Source organism: Cyprinodon tularosa, unplaced genomic scaffold, assembly GCF_016077235.1.
Source record: "Cyprinodon tularosa strain WSP-4 unplaced genomic scaffold, ASM1607723v1 ctg48, whole genome shotgun sequence".
NCBI lineage: Eukaryota > Metazoa > Chordata > Actinopteri > Cyprinodontiformes > Cyprinodontidae > Cyprinodon > Cyprinodon tularosa.
The window spans coordinates 323,858-338,126 of record NW_024039207.1 but is presented as its reverse complement, the minus strand read 5'-3'; the positions used below and the strand labels follow the sequence as shown (position 1 = coordinate 338,126).

Below are 14,269 nucleotides of genomic sequence, written 5' to 3'. Positions count from 1 at the left end.
TACTTGTATAGATTTTTTCAAGTCAGGAGACTCCAAAGCGCTTTACACTGCATTCAGTCATTCATTCATACGCCGATGGTGGTAAGCTACATTGTAGCCTCAGATGCCCTGGCCTGGCCCTGGTCCCACCGGGCCCTCTGACTACCATCAGTAGGGAAAGCGGGTGAGCAAGTGTGTTGCCCAAGGAAACAAGAACTCCAGGCTAAGTTGTGAAAATATGCAAGTGCGCAATCGCGTGCCCAATTGCATCACTGTTGATGCACACCACTTAGTGCACAGTTTAAAGCTTCGACTACTGTATATACCAGGCAGATGGAGCAGGGTTTTTAACTGGTGACCCTACAGTACAGAAGTTTATTTTTGTGTTCTTTGATGTTTTCTTCCTAAATGCTTCCTCTATTGTCTTCTAATCTGTTTGGTGTCATTTTATATTTTAATATGATGTCTGCGGTGTCAGCCAGTCTGTATCGAAATAGATTCCTCACATGGTTTAAATTCAATGATCTAAGGCTAAACAACATTAAGCAAGCAAACGCCGCACATTTAAATGGATCATCTTGTAAATATACATTGATTTTATGACCAAGAAACACAATCTAATGTGTTGTAAATGTTTCTGTTAGATACATCAATGGGAATTTGGACGGATATGTAGAAGTGTGAACATAAAGGCGTGTGGTCGGTCAGCTAGTCAAACAAAGCTGAGCAAATATGTCTCATGGAAACTCTGCAACGATACCTAATCACATTAAACTATCACCGTTATTAGATTTAGTTAAAAAAAAAAGCATTCTTAGTACAACGCCCTGTTCACAGAGCCCCTATGAGCAAACATTCAGTCCTAAATGCTTTGCATCGTCTAGTGATATACAGGGAATTTTATTTGAAGGAATTTGACCGATGTGTTTGAGGTTGGATAATCACCGTTTTCAGTTTTATGCTTAGGTGTTAATTACATCAGTTAGCAACACACTGTATACACAGTGATATATTTGCTCATTAAAAATGGCTGTAAAGATGAGAGGCTTATTTGGGGTTTTAATGATTTTCTCAAGCTTTTTTTTTCTGTGTGGAATTGTGAAGTAGTTTGGTCAGCAAGATGAACCAAAAAAAAAAAAAAAAAACAGCTTCAGCCACTGGTTCCAGATTTCTCTGATGTCTTTTTATTTGGAACTTTTCACTCTGACAACCATCTCCTGAGCTTCCAACACTGCAAAAACGACCTCAAAATAAGTAAAAATGTCTTAAATTAAGAGTATTTACCCTTAATTTCAGCAGGTAAATAAGATGATTTGCCAATGGAATGAGTATTTTTATAAAATAAGGTATTTAGATATTATGCACTTGAAATAAGACAATGCAATTGTTTTTTTCTTATTTTAAGTGTAAATTGTCTTGTTCCATTGGCAAAGTGTCTCACTTAAATACTTAATTCAAGAAAAAATGCACTTGTTTTAAGAAAAAATGACTTATTTAGATTTATTTTTTTTGCAGTGAAGAGCTCAATGATTGTATAACCAATTGGCAACACACCTGCACATAAGTGGACCGAGCCATGATTAAACAGGTAGAAAAAAACAAAGTCTAAACAGAGAAACAAGAATAAATTTATTAATCTAATTTACAAACTCATCTACATAATGAAAGAGTCTGCGAAATAAACGATAGATACAAGATAACTCAATGACATCATCTGGCCAATTTAGCAGGAAATACTTGGACAAACAATGGTGAGTTAAAAGGAAAACAAATATCATGAATATACTTTGAAACAAAATAAACAATTTCAACCAATAGTAATCCAGAAGTAGTAGCTTTAACTTAAATATATAAATAGATGGAAACTGCGACATAATGGTTAAAACAAATACACTAAGGATAGTAAGTGAAGCAAATTTACATTTTAAGCATTACAAATCAGAGAAAAGAATAAGGGACAAGTGGGGAACACAAACTGAACCACTTTGTTACAGGAATGATTATAGACATAAAGCTAAAAAGATTTTTTTTTTTTTTTTTTTTTTACAAGAATTTTGTGCAGAAATTAGAATTTACGTTGGATTAACTCTAATCAACACGTTAAAATATATGTATGTACAAACTATGTATGCATAAGCTAATAATTTAATGCCTTTTTTAAATTTTCTGCAGAATCACATATTTCTCATTTCTACGGAAGAGGATTAGGGCCACGGAAAAAATAAAAAAAAAGTTAACAGATTTTTTAATATTATGTCAGTTTAATATAAGAAAAAAGTCAGAATTCTGACTGTAATCTCAGAGTTCTGACTTTTTTCTCATACTGAAATAAAATTTAAAAATCAGTTAACCTTTTTTTTATTTTTTCAGTAGCCCTAATCTACAGAGGAAAGTATTTCATAAAAATATTTCATTCATTCAGATCTAACATGTTGTTTAAGTGTTCCCTTTATTTTTTTGAACAGTGTATCATCACATTTCTGAGATTTTATAACAGCCTTAACATAACCCAGCCTGTTCACTGTGGTTGCATCCCTCTTCTCCACCCTCCTGTAACATCACGGGTCTCATTTTGGTCTAATTTAATAAACATCCTGAAGTACTCTGTACTGCACACACCTCTGGTCTCAGAGTGTAAGCAGACAGCTCAGCTGACACTCAGGTAAGAACTTTATGCTCTAACTTTGCTCTCCAAGTCTGGGATTTTTGCCTCAAACCTGGAGGGAAACCTTAATTCAACAGTGATTATTGTTTGGACAATTATAATCCCAATTCCACTTAAAGCTGACCATATTAGTTAAACTACCAAAGGATCTTTGGAAGTATGGCAATGGGCAAAGAGGGCAGACAGGGTCATGGCAGAACCTAGGCACTAAATTGCATTTATGGAAGTTTGTCACAAGATGAATGGATTCTGCTTCTATTTAAAGTAGAGGCATAGATCACTGTTTTTATTCATGATTCTTAAGGCGGATGAAGGAGATTGTATTGGGAGGTTTTCAAAGCTAATGAGAAAGTTTACCAAAAAAAAAAGCAGCTTTTATTTATGTTCCATTAATCTGAATCAAGCTTCCAGAAACCTGTAAAAGCACAAAAACCCTCAGTTTATGTACATTTGGATTAAATGTATATTTGTTCACAGTGACATTTGAAAGTTTTATCTAAACATCAAGTTTTCAGTCCAAATTTCCTTACTTTGTTATTTCTAATCAGTCATTTTAGTCCTATTTAATTATTTGTTTTTATTATGTTTAATTATTCGTGTTCATTAATGCTTCACTTTTCAAGCTACCACAATAAACTATTCTATTGTGCTTTTTTGATGTACAGCACTTTTACTTGGCTTGCTACTAAAATATTCTACATAAATCAACTTGCATTGTATATAAAAGTGAATGCTAACTTCAAATGAGGGTATTGTTTTATCAGCTTAAATTATTATTATTTTTTTTTCATATTTAAAATATCAGCCGAAAATTGTAGACAAAAATGAACAAAATACAGAAAATAACAAGATTACAAAATGTATCCCATGCAAAAAAAAAACTATTTTCTAAATCCCTCTTTTGGAAACATAAAACCTAAAGCCATTCTTTAAACAAATTACATCTCTAGGTTCTTAAAAGAGAGAATTTAATCAGATCATTCAGTTAGATTAGTTCAAAATGTTTTAAGAAAAAACTGCTAATTGCATCATCTCATTGACTTTGCAGGATTCGCTTCTCCTGTATGAAAAAGCAGATATTTGCTTACATTTTGTCTTTGACTCTTCAGCAATCCCTCACACCAAGCATGCATGCAGCGACAGTAGAGATAAAAGTAGGAAAACTTCAGCAGAACCAGACTCGGGTAGAGAGGCCTTCTGGCGAGGCCGACTGAGATTCAAGGACAGCAGTTATAAAAAAGGAACATAGAAACAGTGATCCACATATACTGTTTATTTAAAAAAAAAAAAAAAAAAAGGTAATGGTAAACTAGCTTAAGTGGCTCTGGCTGGGAAAGAAACAGTTAAACAAGTGAGGACTGAGCCATGTTGAAAAGATGGAAGGGAGCACATACAGTTAGTCACAGAAAAAAGCAGAGCAAGGACTGAGCACTAAAAAACAGGCCCAAATTTATCATCTATTATCTGAGATCATGATGGCAGTAGCCCAGCTGATATTTCCCCCCAGGATGGTCTCCCAGTAGACAGAACCTCACCAAATGAAGCTATGATGACGAGAGAAAACAAAGAGAACAAACAGTTAGAGGCTGAACTAGCAAATACTGAAGAATTCAAGAACAGAAATAGAATGAAGTAAAAGATGAAAAGTGGTTGCTTTGTCCTCCAGCAGCCTAAGTCTATAGCAGCATAACTACAGAGACAGCTTAGGATAACCTGGGCCACTCCAACTCTAAAACAGAAACTTTTAAGCCTAGTCTTAACTAACTAGTTAATGCAAACCTTTGTTGTTCTTTTTCTAACAATATAAAGTTATGAAAGTAACACAAGCTGTTATTGCAGAAGCTAATACTGTAGTGACTGTGGTTCAATAAAAAAATATGGAGTAAAAGATTGTTGAAGGATGTCGGAGAATGTACTGTAAATTAAGCGAATACCATTGTTTTAAAGCATTAGGGCAGCACAATGGGTATGACATAGATTAAAGTGGTCAAAACAGAACAAACAATATCTAAACAGTGTTTAAACAGAGCCTCTGTGGTTTTTATATGTGTAATAGAGGTAGTCAAGCTGTGTAAATTATACTGAGTTAATATGAGAAAGTAACATGTTAAAAGACCAGATAAATAGTAGCAAATCAATGTATTTACACATAAGATGCCTGGTATTCTTGTAGCTGTTATCCTCAACAGGCGTTTTGGATAGTTAAGTATAAATTACCTGTAACTTCACGAAGTGATTCCCAAGCCACATTCAACATAAAGCCTGAGAACTTCATTGTGGAATAAAAACTAATATTTAAGTTACTTCACTTCCATTTATAAAGTAGAATATACCCCAAAGTTTGCGGCATTCCACTGCCTAATTTGTCAAATGTAGTACTTCATAAATGCCTGTTAAGGACAACCTCATGATCTTGAGGCTGTTCTGTTCTGTTCTGCCTCAAAATTTCCTCTGGAACATGACAAAACTCAATCTAATTTCGTAGTCATGGCCATTAATTGTTCTGTAAAGTTATTTAATTACTGTTGCTTCATTTGAGCTAATCTAGTCTTATTTTGCAGAGAAGAAGACTTTTGTGAGGACATCTGAAGCATAATGTCTGAGCGCTATGACTGCACAGAATGCAAGGACTCCCTGTACGGGCAGAAGTACATCCTTAAGGAGGAAAGTCCCTACTGCATCAAGTGCTATGAAGAGCTCTTCTCCAGCAACTGTGAAATGTGCCAGAAGCTTATTAGCTGCACCGCCAAGGTGGTACTTCCAAGTTTTTTTAATTTATTATCCAGTCTAGCCCCTTTATCTCAAATTTATCCTAAAACTTTAGCATTTGTCTGCTGAAAGCAAACAGCAAGTTGACATTTGGTCATAAATGCCGAATTTTTGCTTCTGTGAATTTATTTCTAACGAAAAAACCTCACTAGTTGAGGTTCAGTTTCAAACAAGGACGTTTCAAGATTTTTGTCTCAATTTATATATCAGTGCTAAAGCTTTCAGGTTTTCAACATTCCTGTGACTTAAATGACTCCCTGAAGCTTTTGAATGTATCTTTTCTACTTTCCTGTTGCAGTAAGGAGTGTTGCATTATATGTATAAGCTTCTACATTGTGGCAAAGGAAACCAACATGCAACTTTTTTTTCTTCTTTAAGAATGCTATACACTGGGAAAAAAATGGAAATCTAGATAAGTAATTTTTTCTTTAAATAAGTGCATTTGTTCTTGAATTGAGTTTGAGGTAAAAGAGACATTTTGCCAATGGAAAAAGACAATTTACATTTAAAATAAGAAAACACAATTGCATTGTCTTATTTCAAGTGCATTTTATCTAATTATCTTATTTTAAGAGTAAAAATACCCATTCCATTGGCAAACTATCTCATTTACCTACTTAAAATGAGGATAAATACACTTAGTTTAAGAAAGTTTCACTTATTTCTAGATCGTTTTTACAGTGTAGGACAAATAATAATAATCTTCCTAGTTTATCTATTCAAAGCTTACTTGGGTAACATCGAAAGCCCTGAATCTCCAATAGTAAGGCTGATGAGAAAGCAACCAGGAATGGATGTAACGATAATATTTCCCACCAAAAAAAACGGGAACACTTTCATTTCTAAGCTTTGCTTGCAAATTAAAAGGTTGAATTTTCGTATACTTCTGTGACATTCAGTGTGCGATATATTATACCTTAAAATCTGGTTACAAACTAACCAATGAACTTATGAAAAGGCACTATAGATAGATAAGATAGATAGATAGATATTCATATCTAGTCTGTTTTCTCCAACTTTAAATTTTTTTTGTTACACCCTTGCACTTCCTAAAGGTTTTCTTTTTTCTGAAGCTAACCAGTAGTTAACCTGACTCCGCCAGATGGATTTGCTTCGCATATCCATCTGGAAACCTTCCGTTGAAGTAATTTTGGGAAGGGGCGAAAATACTGGTTAGCTGATTGGCCTATGTTGGTGATAGACGGGCCAAATAAACCAATCAGATCAACAAAGCATATGACGTACTAACAGAGCGACGACGAAGAGGAGCCAATTGATAGATCAAACTCTTGCCGAAACCAGTCGGGAGAAGAGCAAAAACATCTTTTCCTCTGAGAAAAGCCTCCAGAGCAGTGTTTTGCTCTTCTTTCAGTGAAGAAATACTCTGCAATTCCGATAAAACTTGCTCGATAGCCACGCTAACGCTAGTTTCATCGGCTGAAGCCGCCATGTTCTTTAGACTGAACTGTCGCGCTTCTCGTTGCGTCACACCTCAACCCGCCTCAAAGCCAACGCTGATTGGACGTTCGTTTGGTGAACGGCTCCAAATTTTCTTTAACGGAAAGTAGCCAGACTGATCTGCGAGTGAAACCTTGAAAGCTCGCGAGATCAGGATGGTCTCACGAGGCTAACCAGTAGTGACTTTAACACTGAAATACATGTCCTCAATGAGCAGGAAAAAAAAATACAGAAAACTTTCGATATGAACATACTGTAGATACCAAATTATTTATACCAGTTCTAGAAAATAGTGCATAGGTTTTTTGTGTCTGAGGATGCTAATTACATTCAACAGGCATCTGCGTAAGTAACCCAGTAATCATCTTAATAGAATCATAAATGAAACAATATTTAATAGTAAGGAGTAAAGAAAATGGGTTGCCAAGTGGCTCAGGTGTTTATATCCCCTATTAAAGTTCTTTATGCTCATAATATTGTCTTATAATTAGTCCCCATTGGGGAAATGGTCTGAGCATTTGACTGTAAAGCAGGGGAGCAGCTGTGTAACACTAGTTGCATCAGGAAGGACATCTGGCGTAAAAGCTTTGCCAAGTCATAGCGACCCTGACTATAGGGCAAGCTGGAAGGACTCAAATAAAATTCTTTAACTATAATTCTTAAGGGAGTCTAAGCTAAGATTTAAAAATAGCTCTTATTCCATTCCAGCAAATAAAGAAATCTTGTTAATCTCTCTTTAATTATTTTAGAATGTGTTTAGCAAGCTGAATATTTAAGTCAGATAAATAAAAATCTGACCCTTTTGTCTTTTTTTAAAGGATCTGTCCTTTAAGGACCTTCACTGGCACAGTGAGTGCTTCCTCTGCAACATGTGCAGCACATCCCTGGTAGATCGGCCGTTTGCAACCAAGGACGACCTCCTGATGTGCACTGACTGCTACTGTGCTGAGTATTCCTCCAAGTGCAATGCATGCACGAAGACTATCATGCCAGGTAGAAAAAAAAATGGTGCTATTTCTTTAACGATTTAAATACACTATACATGTTCATTTTGAAAGAAGAATGAAATCTTGAAAATAAAGGAACTCTGTGACTCAATATCCCCAATAAAGGGACCAAGAAGATGGAGCATAAGGGCATCAGTTGGCATGAGAAATGTTTCACCTGCAAATCCTGCCAGCAGCCCATGGGCACTAAGAGTTTTGTCAAGAAGGATGGCAACAACTACTGTCTGGATTGCTATGAGAAACTGTTTGCCCTGCAGTGTGTGCACTGCAAGAAGGTAACGAGCCCAATCATATTCCATCATTTTAACTGTCCCAACTCCCTCTCTCTCCTATATAAACCAATATACGCGAATATACTGCACATTGCATTCTTTCAACACATATGAAGCTTTAGCACTGTTTGACTAATTGCACTGCAGCAAGTTTGATAAATAACAAATGTAGAGAAAAAAACAGATGGTCAGGCAGGCAGGAGTCGGAGGCGTATTTTTGTCATAAAAGTTGGCGCAGGGAGTCGTCATCTGTTACACTGGTGAAAAAGTCAGCAACAAACAGATAAAATGACTACAGAATGGTGTCACACTGTTTTATAAAGATGAAGTAAAGGGTTTTAGAAAAAACATCTACATTACATTATGATGAAAGTTACAGATATTAAGCCAAGTGAGTGATCATAATATATTTTAGTCATCTAAAAAATTCTTAAAATCTAGAAAAAGGCTTGATTTTAAATTAGATTAAGCTTGATGATAGTTAGGCTTTAGCTTAAATCAGAATAAGCTTGGTGGATTGGCTGTTATTGCTAATTTCCCTTAGATTTTAGATATAATTCCAAATATTTATCTCTGTTATCCTCAGCTTTAGTCAGTTAGACTGTAGTTTTAACCTTCCGCTTTAATGTTGCTCAGCTTTTAGCTTGAATCCCAGATCTCACTGTCTTTAACAATCATAATTCATGTTTAATTTGTTAGACTTCAGTTTTTCAGAAAATGTTTTCTGCTTTTTTAGCAGTTTGTCTATACCTTTTTTACATAATTTGCCTTAAGTTATTTTTAGCTTTGAGCAATCAGTTTTAAAATTGTAAGGAATTTGTGTTTTTTATTTACCTCCATACTTTTAGTGTTAGTCAGGTTCAGAGGTGGGTAGAAACTAGGTACATTTAGCTATATTTACGTGAACAAGTTCTAGAAGAAAAATTACTTTTCTTGAGTACTTGTACTTTACCATACTTTTTACTTTTACTAAAGGTTTAGTGCAGGATTTTTGCGAAATTTTGAAAAGACCCGCCCTCTCCACTTGCACATGCACATGCACATGCACATGCACAACCCTGCACCCGCTCCTCAGAGGGATTTAGACAACTTTTATAGGAAATTTGTATACACAGAGGGCCGGATTTATCAAAGGTTTGCGTGTATTAAAACGTGAGCTATTTCACTGCGCACGCAAAAAAATGTACAAACTGATCTATCAACAGCGTGCTAAAAGGATTTGGTCTTTAAAACGTGCTAAATAGCGTCTCTTATCCATTTAGTACTTTTTCTGCAATGAATATTCAATATAGGGCGTTTACACGCAAAAGTGCGTCTTGTGGGAGGATAACATGTAAATATATTAATTTAGCACTCGCAAAGTGATTTATCAAACCTGAAAGCAATTTTGCTAACGGTATCTGACTCTATATTTAACACGTTTCAAAAGAAGGTGCAAATGGTCTGTATGCGTAATTGCGCACACATGGCAGCGGTTATTGTCGCAAGAGGAGACATCGAAATGAAGCAAGGAGACGCAGAGAACGCATTTTTTCACTCCGTGTGAATATTTTTGGAATGAACGAGGAAACGATCATCAAAACATATCGTTTATCCAGCATTGCCATTTTGGAGCTGTTGGGGGAACTCCGAATGGATTTGGAGCCAGGCACAAGGAGGACCCACGCAATACCAGATATCACGAAACTCCTTGCAACATTGCACTTTTTTGCATCTGGGATCTCCCAATCTCGTTTTTCAGAAGTGCTGTCCGACGTTCTAAATGCCATCTCGCCCTGACGCCCTACCGGAGAACCCCGACACCCTGCGCCTGTGGAGCAACATGCCAATGCAGTCATCTTATCCACAGTCACTTCTTGTGAGCCATTTGGTATGTGCATTTTTCTACAGGCCGATAAAAAACACCTGTTTTATTTTTGTTTGTGTGTTTTTTTCTTACTGCGGTGAAGTAGAAATTCAGCCACATACCACCTTAGGGAATAAAGGTTGCCAAAGTTTATATATATATATATATATATATATATATATTTCTTTCTTTTTTTGGAGGGGGTGGTGTCACTGTAAGATTAAAATTTCTTAATGCACTAGTTTGCACAAACTACAAACTACTTTGCCGCAAACCACAAAACGCGCAAAACCATCATTTAAATAGGGCGTCTCCAACAGTTTTGCGCCTGCCACCAGTTACGCAATCGCTCTTGTTAAATCACCCGCAAACCATGGTTCAGCCCCTCGCGCAAAATTCCACTTTGCGAGCGCAAATTACTGCACGCAAAATTGGATCTTGATAAATCCGGCCCAGAGTGTATACACAAAGAAATTCCATTTAGTACAGCTTTTCAGAGTGCTATTGAAAGGGTGTGAGGGCATGCACGAGCCCATTTCTCCTTGTGCATGCCCTGTTTAAAAGTTTCTGTTTGCATCAATCATACAAGCTTACTTTCCAAAAGAAGATTTGCAATTTTTCCACTATTTCAGACTCACCGCCAGTAAGTGAAAATGGGTTACATAAACATATCACCAGAATGATTGTCAATTAGGTGGACCACTTATTTTAATGATCCATCTGGATAAAGAGTATCCTCTACTACACCTTTAAGTTATATTCTTGTCAGTATAATGGTAACCTTAGTTGATTATAATTTCTGCCCTACCCTCCACAGTAACTTGAGCTTTTTGTAGATTAGGATAAAATACATTAGATATTGTAACCAGAGGTTGTTTCTCCTTTCTTTGCATATATACAAAACCTACTGTTAGGATTGCGTTTATAATTTTATGCTAAAAACAAATGGTATGGAAACGTTTTTCTTCTATCCAAATTTACTATTTTTATAATAATGTTACGTATTTGTATTTTAATTTTACTTTAAAACACCAGAGTTTTCAAAAAGCTCTATGTCTAATTACATCATTTTTAAATCAGATATTAGGAACCAAAGTTACTCTGTATCTGATTATCTATTTTACTAAGCACTTATTTACTTTTACTTGAGTAATTTCTTGTATGACAACTTTGTAACGGAGTAAGAAAACGTTAAAGTAGTGCTACTCTTACTTGATTAAACTTTTTGGGTATCTATCTATTCACCTCTTGTCAGCATTTATCTTATGATTCATTTTTATTTTCTTCAAGATGTAACAAAACATGACTGCTTAAGTTGTTTTAATGTTTGCTTCCCTGGTAGTAAAACTTAAGGAAACATTCTGTGTTTTTATTTTTACCTAAAATGACCATTTCCCCATGATAGTCACCTCTCAGCATTTAGCTTTTGGTTGGCTTTTAGCTTTTTGTACTACCAAATATTTAGGTTTCTTGATCTCTTTTTCATTTTAAAATGTAATAAAACCTAAATATAAATGGTTAATCAATGAAAAGGTTCTGCTATTCTATTCCTGGATTTTTAAAAAAAATCTTATTACACATAAATGTTGTTGTGATTCAAGATCTCTTTTCTTACTTTTTTGTTCTGGCTTTTTTTCTTTCCATTTCTCAGCCCATAACGACTGGAGGGGTGAGCTACCATGACCAGCCCTGGCATAAGGAATGCTTTCTTTGTATTGGCTGCAAAATGCAGCTTGCTGGCAAGAGATTCACCTCTCGAGATGATGTAACCTACTGCCTTGAGTGCTTCTGCAACTTGTTTGCAAAGAAATGTGCCTACTGCACCGACCCAATAAGCGGTAAGTTGATCTTACACAATTCTTTAGATCCAGTTTGGAATAAAAAAGTTTAAAAAAACTATAGTTTTTAAGTTCCTGCTAGACCCTCATAACTGTCAGGCTCAGAAAAAAAATATAGTTTTCTTTAAATAACATGTGTTAATTGTTTTTTGTCATGAAAGGACCTGAAAATATTAACCAAAGCCTCTTTCAAAGTGATATTTGGTTAGATTTTAACACCACCAAGCTGAAATGCATATTCTCAAGATCATATGCTTCCCTCGGTACCCCAGTGTGTCCAATCACCATCAATTACAGACTAATTGTATTACAAAAATCATGAGACTCCGCTTCTATGTTTTAACTTAAGGTCTCGGGGGCAGCAAGTACATTTCTTTTGAGGATCGCCAGTGGCACAACAATTGTTTCAACTGCCGAAAATGCAGCATGTCGCTGGTTGGTCGAGGCTTCCTCACGTTCGAGGAGGACATCCTCTGTCCCGACTGCGGTAAAGACATCTGAGGATCTCTGTGGAATAGACAGAAGAGTCAAACCAGCTTAACGGAGACAACTCTGCAGCAAGTTTAAAATATGTTAATTGTTATATTATATTTCATTTTGCATAATCTATACTTCCACGCTGTCTTTCTTTGTTTTGTTTTGAAAGAAAATCTGCAAAACTTGTGAAACTTTGTCTTAAAGAACTCTGGAGTGTAAGTCTTTGTGGCCTAATTACTGCTAGGTTAAACCAAATAACAGCATTAAGATACTTTTAAAGGATAGAAATCTAATAATTGTTCCTACTAATGCTTTTTTCTAACCATTTTAGATCGACTAAAATGTATAAGTACAAGTAAAGCAAAGTTTGATCAGTACTTATTCCTGGATTTCAGTCAAATTAAAAGCCTGTTATCAGTTATTTGGATCTGAAAGAAACATTTTTTTTTTACTTTAGTTTAATAACTTGCCGTTATGTTGTCTTTATTTTTTTATGAACTATTTGTTCAGTTTTTTCACATACTGGCAGATTATGGTTAATTATTGTCATCTGTTTAAACTAAATCAAGCTCAGTGTTTCCTGATGTCTAATAATTTTATTTGAATAAGTAGAATATATGAAATAAAAGCATTAGGTTGTCAAAGTAAAACTACATCTCAGCTGATTACTTTCGTCTGTCTGTCTGTGTTAAGGATAACGTGAAAAGTTAAGACGGAATTTTAATTAATTTCATTAAATTTTGGTGCTGATCCGAATCATAATCTGGATTCAGGATTTATTTATTTTTTTTATGATTCTCTAACATTGTGAGATAGGGATACTTGGCGGAACACGCAGTTCCCCACTAAACCAGAGGGTGGCAGCAGTAACTATTGACATCCTCGGCATAGGACTCAAAAAGTTCGTAGGTGTTTTACTGAAGACAAAAACACAAGAAAGAAAGAAGGGTGTTGCTTTGTTAGCTAGGGTTAGGGTTATGGACATTTTTTGTGCGCCTCGTGCCAAGGAACGATAAATTTAAATTTGGTCATGATTCCGATCATGTGCTAATTTCAGCTATAGGTGTAAGTCTCAGTTTGGGGTAAAATTTGCTTTTTTTTATTTTCTGTATGTATTTGTTGTTGTTTTTCCAGCCTTAAAATCATCCTATGCCACAGGCAGCGATATTCAACCTACAGATACTAACTTCTAACTTGCATGATAATTTTCCCTGCCAAGGATCCAGTTTGTTGAGGAGCAGTATAAGGCATTAAAAAAAGAAAAGAAAAAAATAGAACTAGTACTGATGTCTCAAACAAATCTTCAATGATTACATGTTGTTTCTTCTGTCTTTACATCTATGTTGTTTAAATGTTCAGCCAGTAGAGAGTGGGTACCCCTGAATATAATAAAAAACAAAAAACAAATAAATGCTTGTAGACTGTTGGTAGGAAATCTGCAACTCCTAGCTGCAGATTTGATGCTATGGTAAATGATCATTTATCATTTACTTTAAGAAACTGGACATAGAGGAACAAAAATTCGAATTAAATCTTTCAACAATCCATTAAAAGAAAATTCAGTAAAAGACCTTAAAATGATTTGAAGGTTGTAATCTTAGACACTGGTGGTTCTAGACAAATGTTGCCAGGGGGGCACGTGTTTTTTTTTTTTTTTTTTATGGGAGCACAGAGCAAAATAGAAAATAAAAATTAAAAAAAGGGTAAAAGTTCATAATTTAATTTATCAATGATCCTTAAAAACAAAAGATCCCATCTAAATAAGTTTATAGCTAAATTTGCAACTGCTTGATTTTCAAATCATAGTAAAATAAGCCTGTTAAAAATGTCTTCGGAACAATCAGTAAAATATTTTGTTATCATATCATCATACAAAAATTATTTGGCGTTATGTCTTCAGTAGAGGGGCCATAACAGGGGCCAGGACCAGTTCTACAGGGGCACAGGCACCTGTTGGC

The 14,269-nt window shown here is 35.3% G+C and overlaps 1 protein-coding gene across 2 annotated transcripts; it reads left to right on the top strand.

Annotated features, from left to right (window-relative positions):
- The first annotated feature begins 2,564 nt into the window (after window positions 1–2,564).
- LOC119794415 (four and a half LIM domains protein 2-like) lies at window positions 2,565–12,964 on the top strand. Of its 2 annotated transcripts, none has more exons than XM_038301969.1 (6): window positions 2,565–2,641; window positions 5,206–5,395; window positions 7,690–7,864; window positions 7,984–8,153; window positions 11,648–11,834; window positions 12,184–12,964. In XM_038301969.1, the coding sequence occupies exons 2-6, from the start codon at window positions 5,240–5,242 to the stop codon at window positions 12,333–12,335; spliced, it is 840 nt and encodes a 279-aa protein (XP_038157897.1). In that variant the 5' UTR covers window positions 2,565–2,641; window positions 5,206–5,239; the 3' UTR covers window positions 12,336–12,964. The 2 variants fall into 2 exon arrangements, with proteins under 2 accessions (XP_038157897.1, XP_038157898.1); XM_038301970.1 differs by having other exon boundaries at window positions 2,602–2,641; window positions 5,211–5,395.
- The last annotated feature ends 1,305 nt before the right edge of the window (window positions 12,965–14,269 follow it).

Excerpts from the sequence above, each read along its gene's own strand:
- LOC119794415 (XM_038301969.1), top strand. The coding sequence starts at position 5,240 with ATGTCTGAGCGCTATGACTGCACAGAATGCAAGGACTCCCTGTACGGG. Across the intron at positions 5,396-7,689 it reads TTATTAGCTGCACCGCCAAG|GATCTGTCCTTTAAGGACCT; the intron begins GTGGTACTTCCA and ends CTTTTTTTAAAG. Across the intron at positions 11,835-12,183 it reads CTGCACCGACCCAATAAGCG|GTCTCGGGGGCAGCAAGTAC; the intron begins GTAAGTTGATCT and ends TTTTAACTTAAG.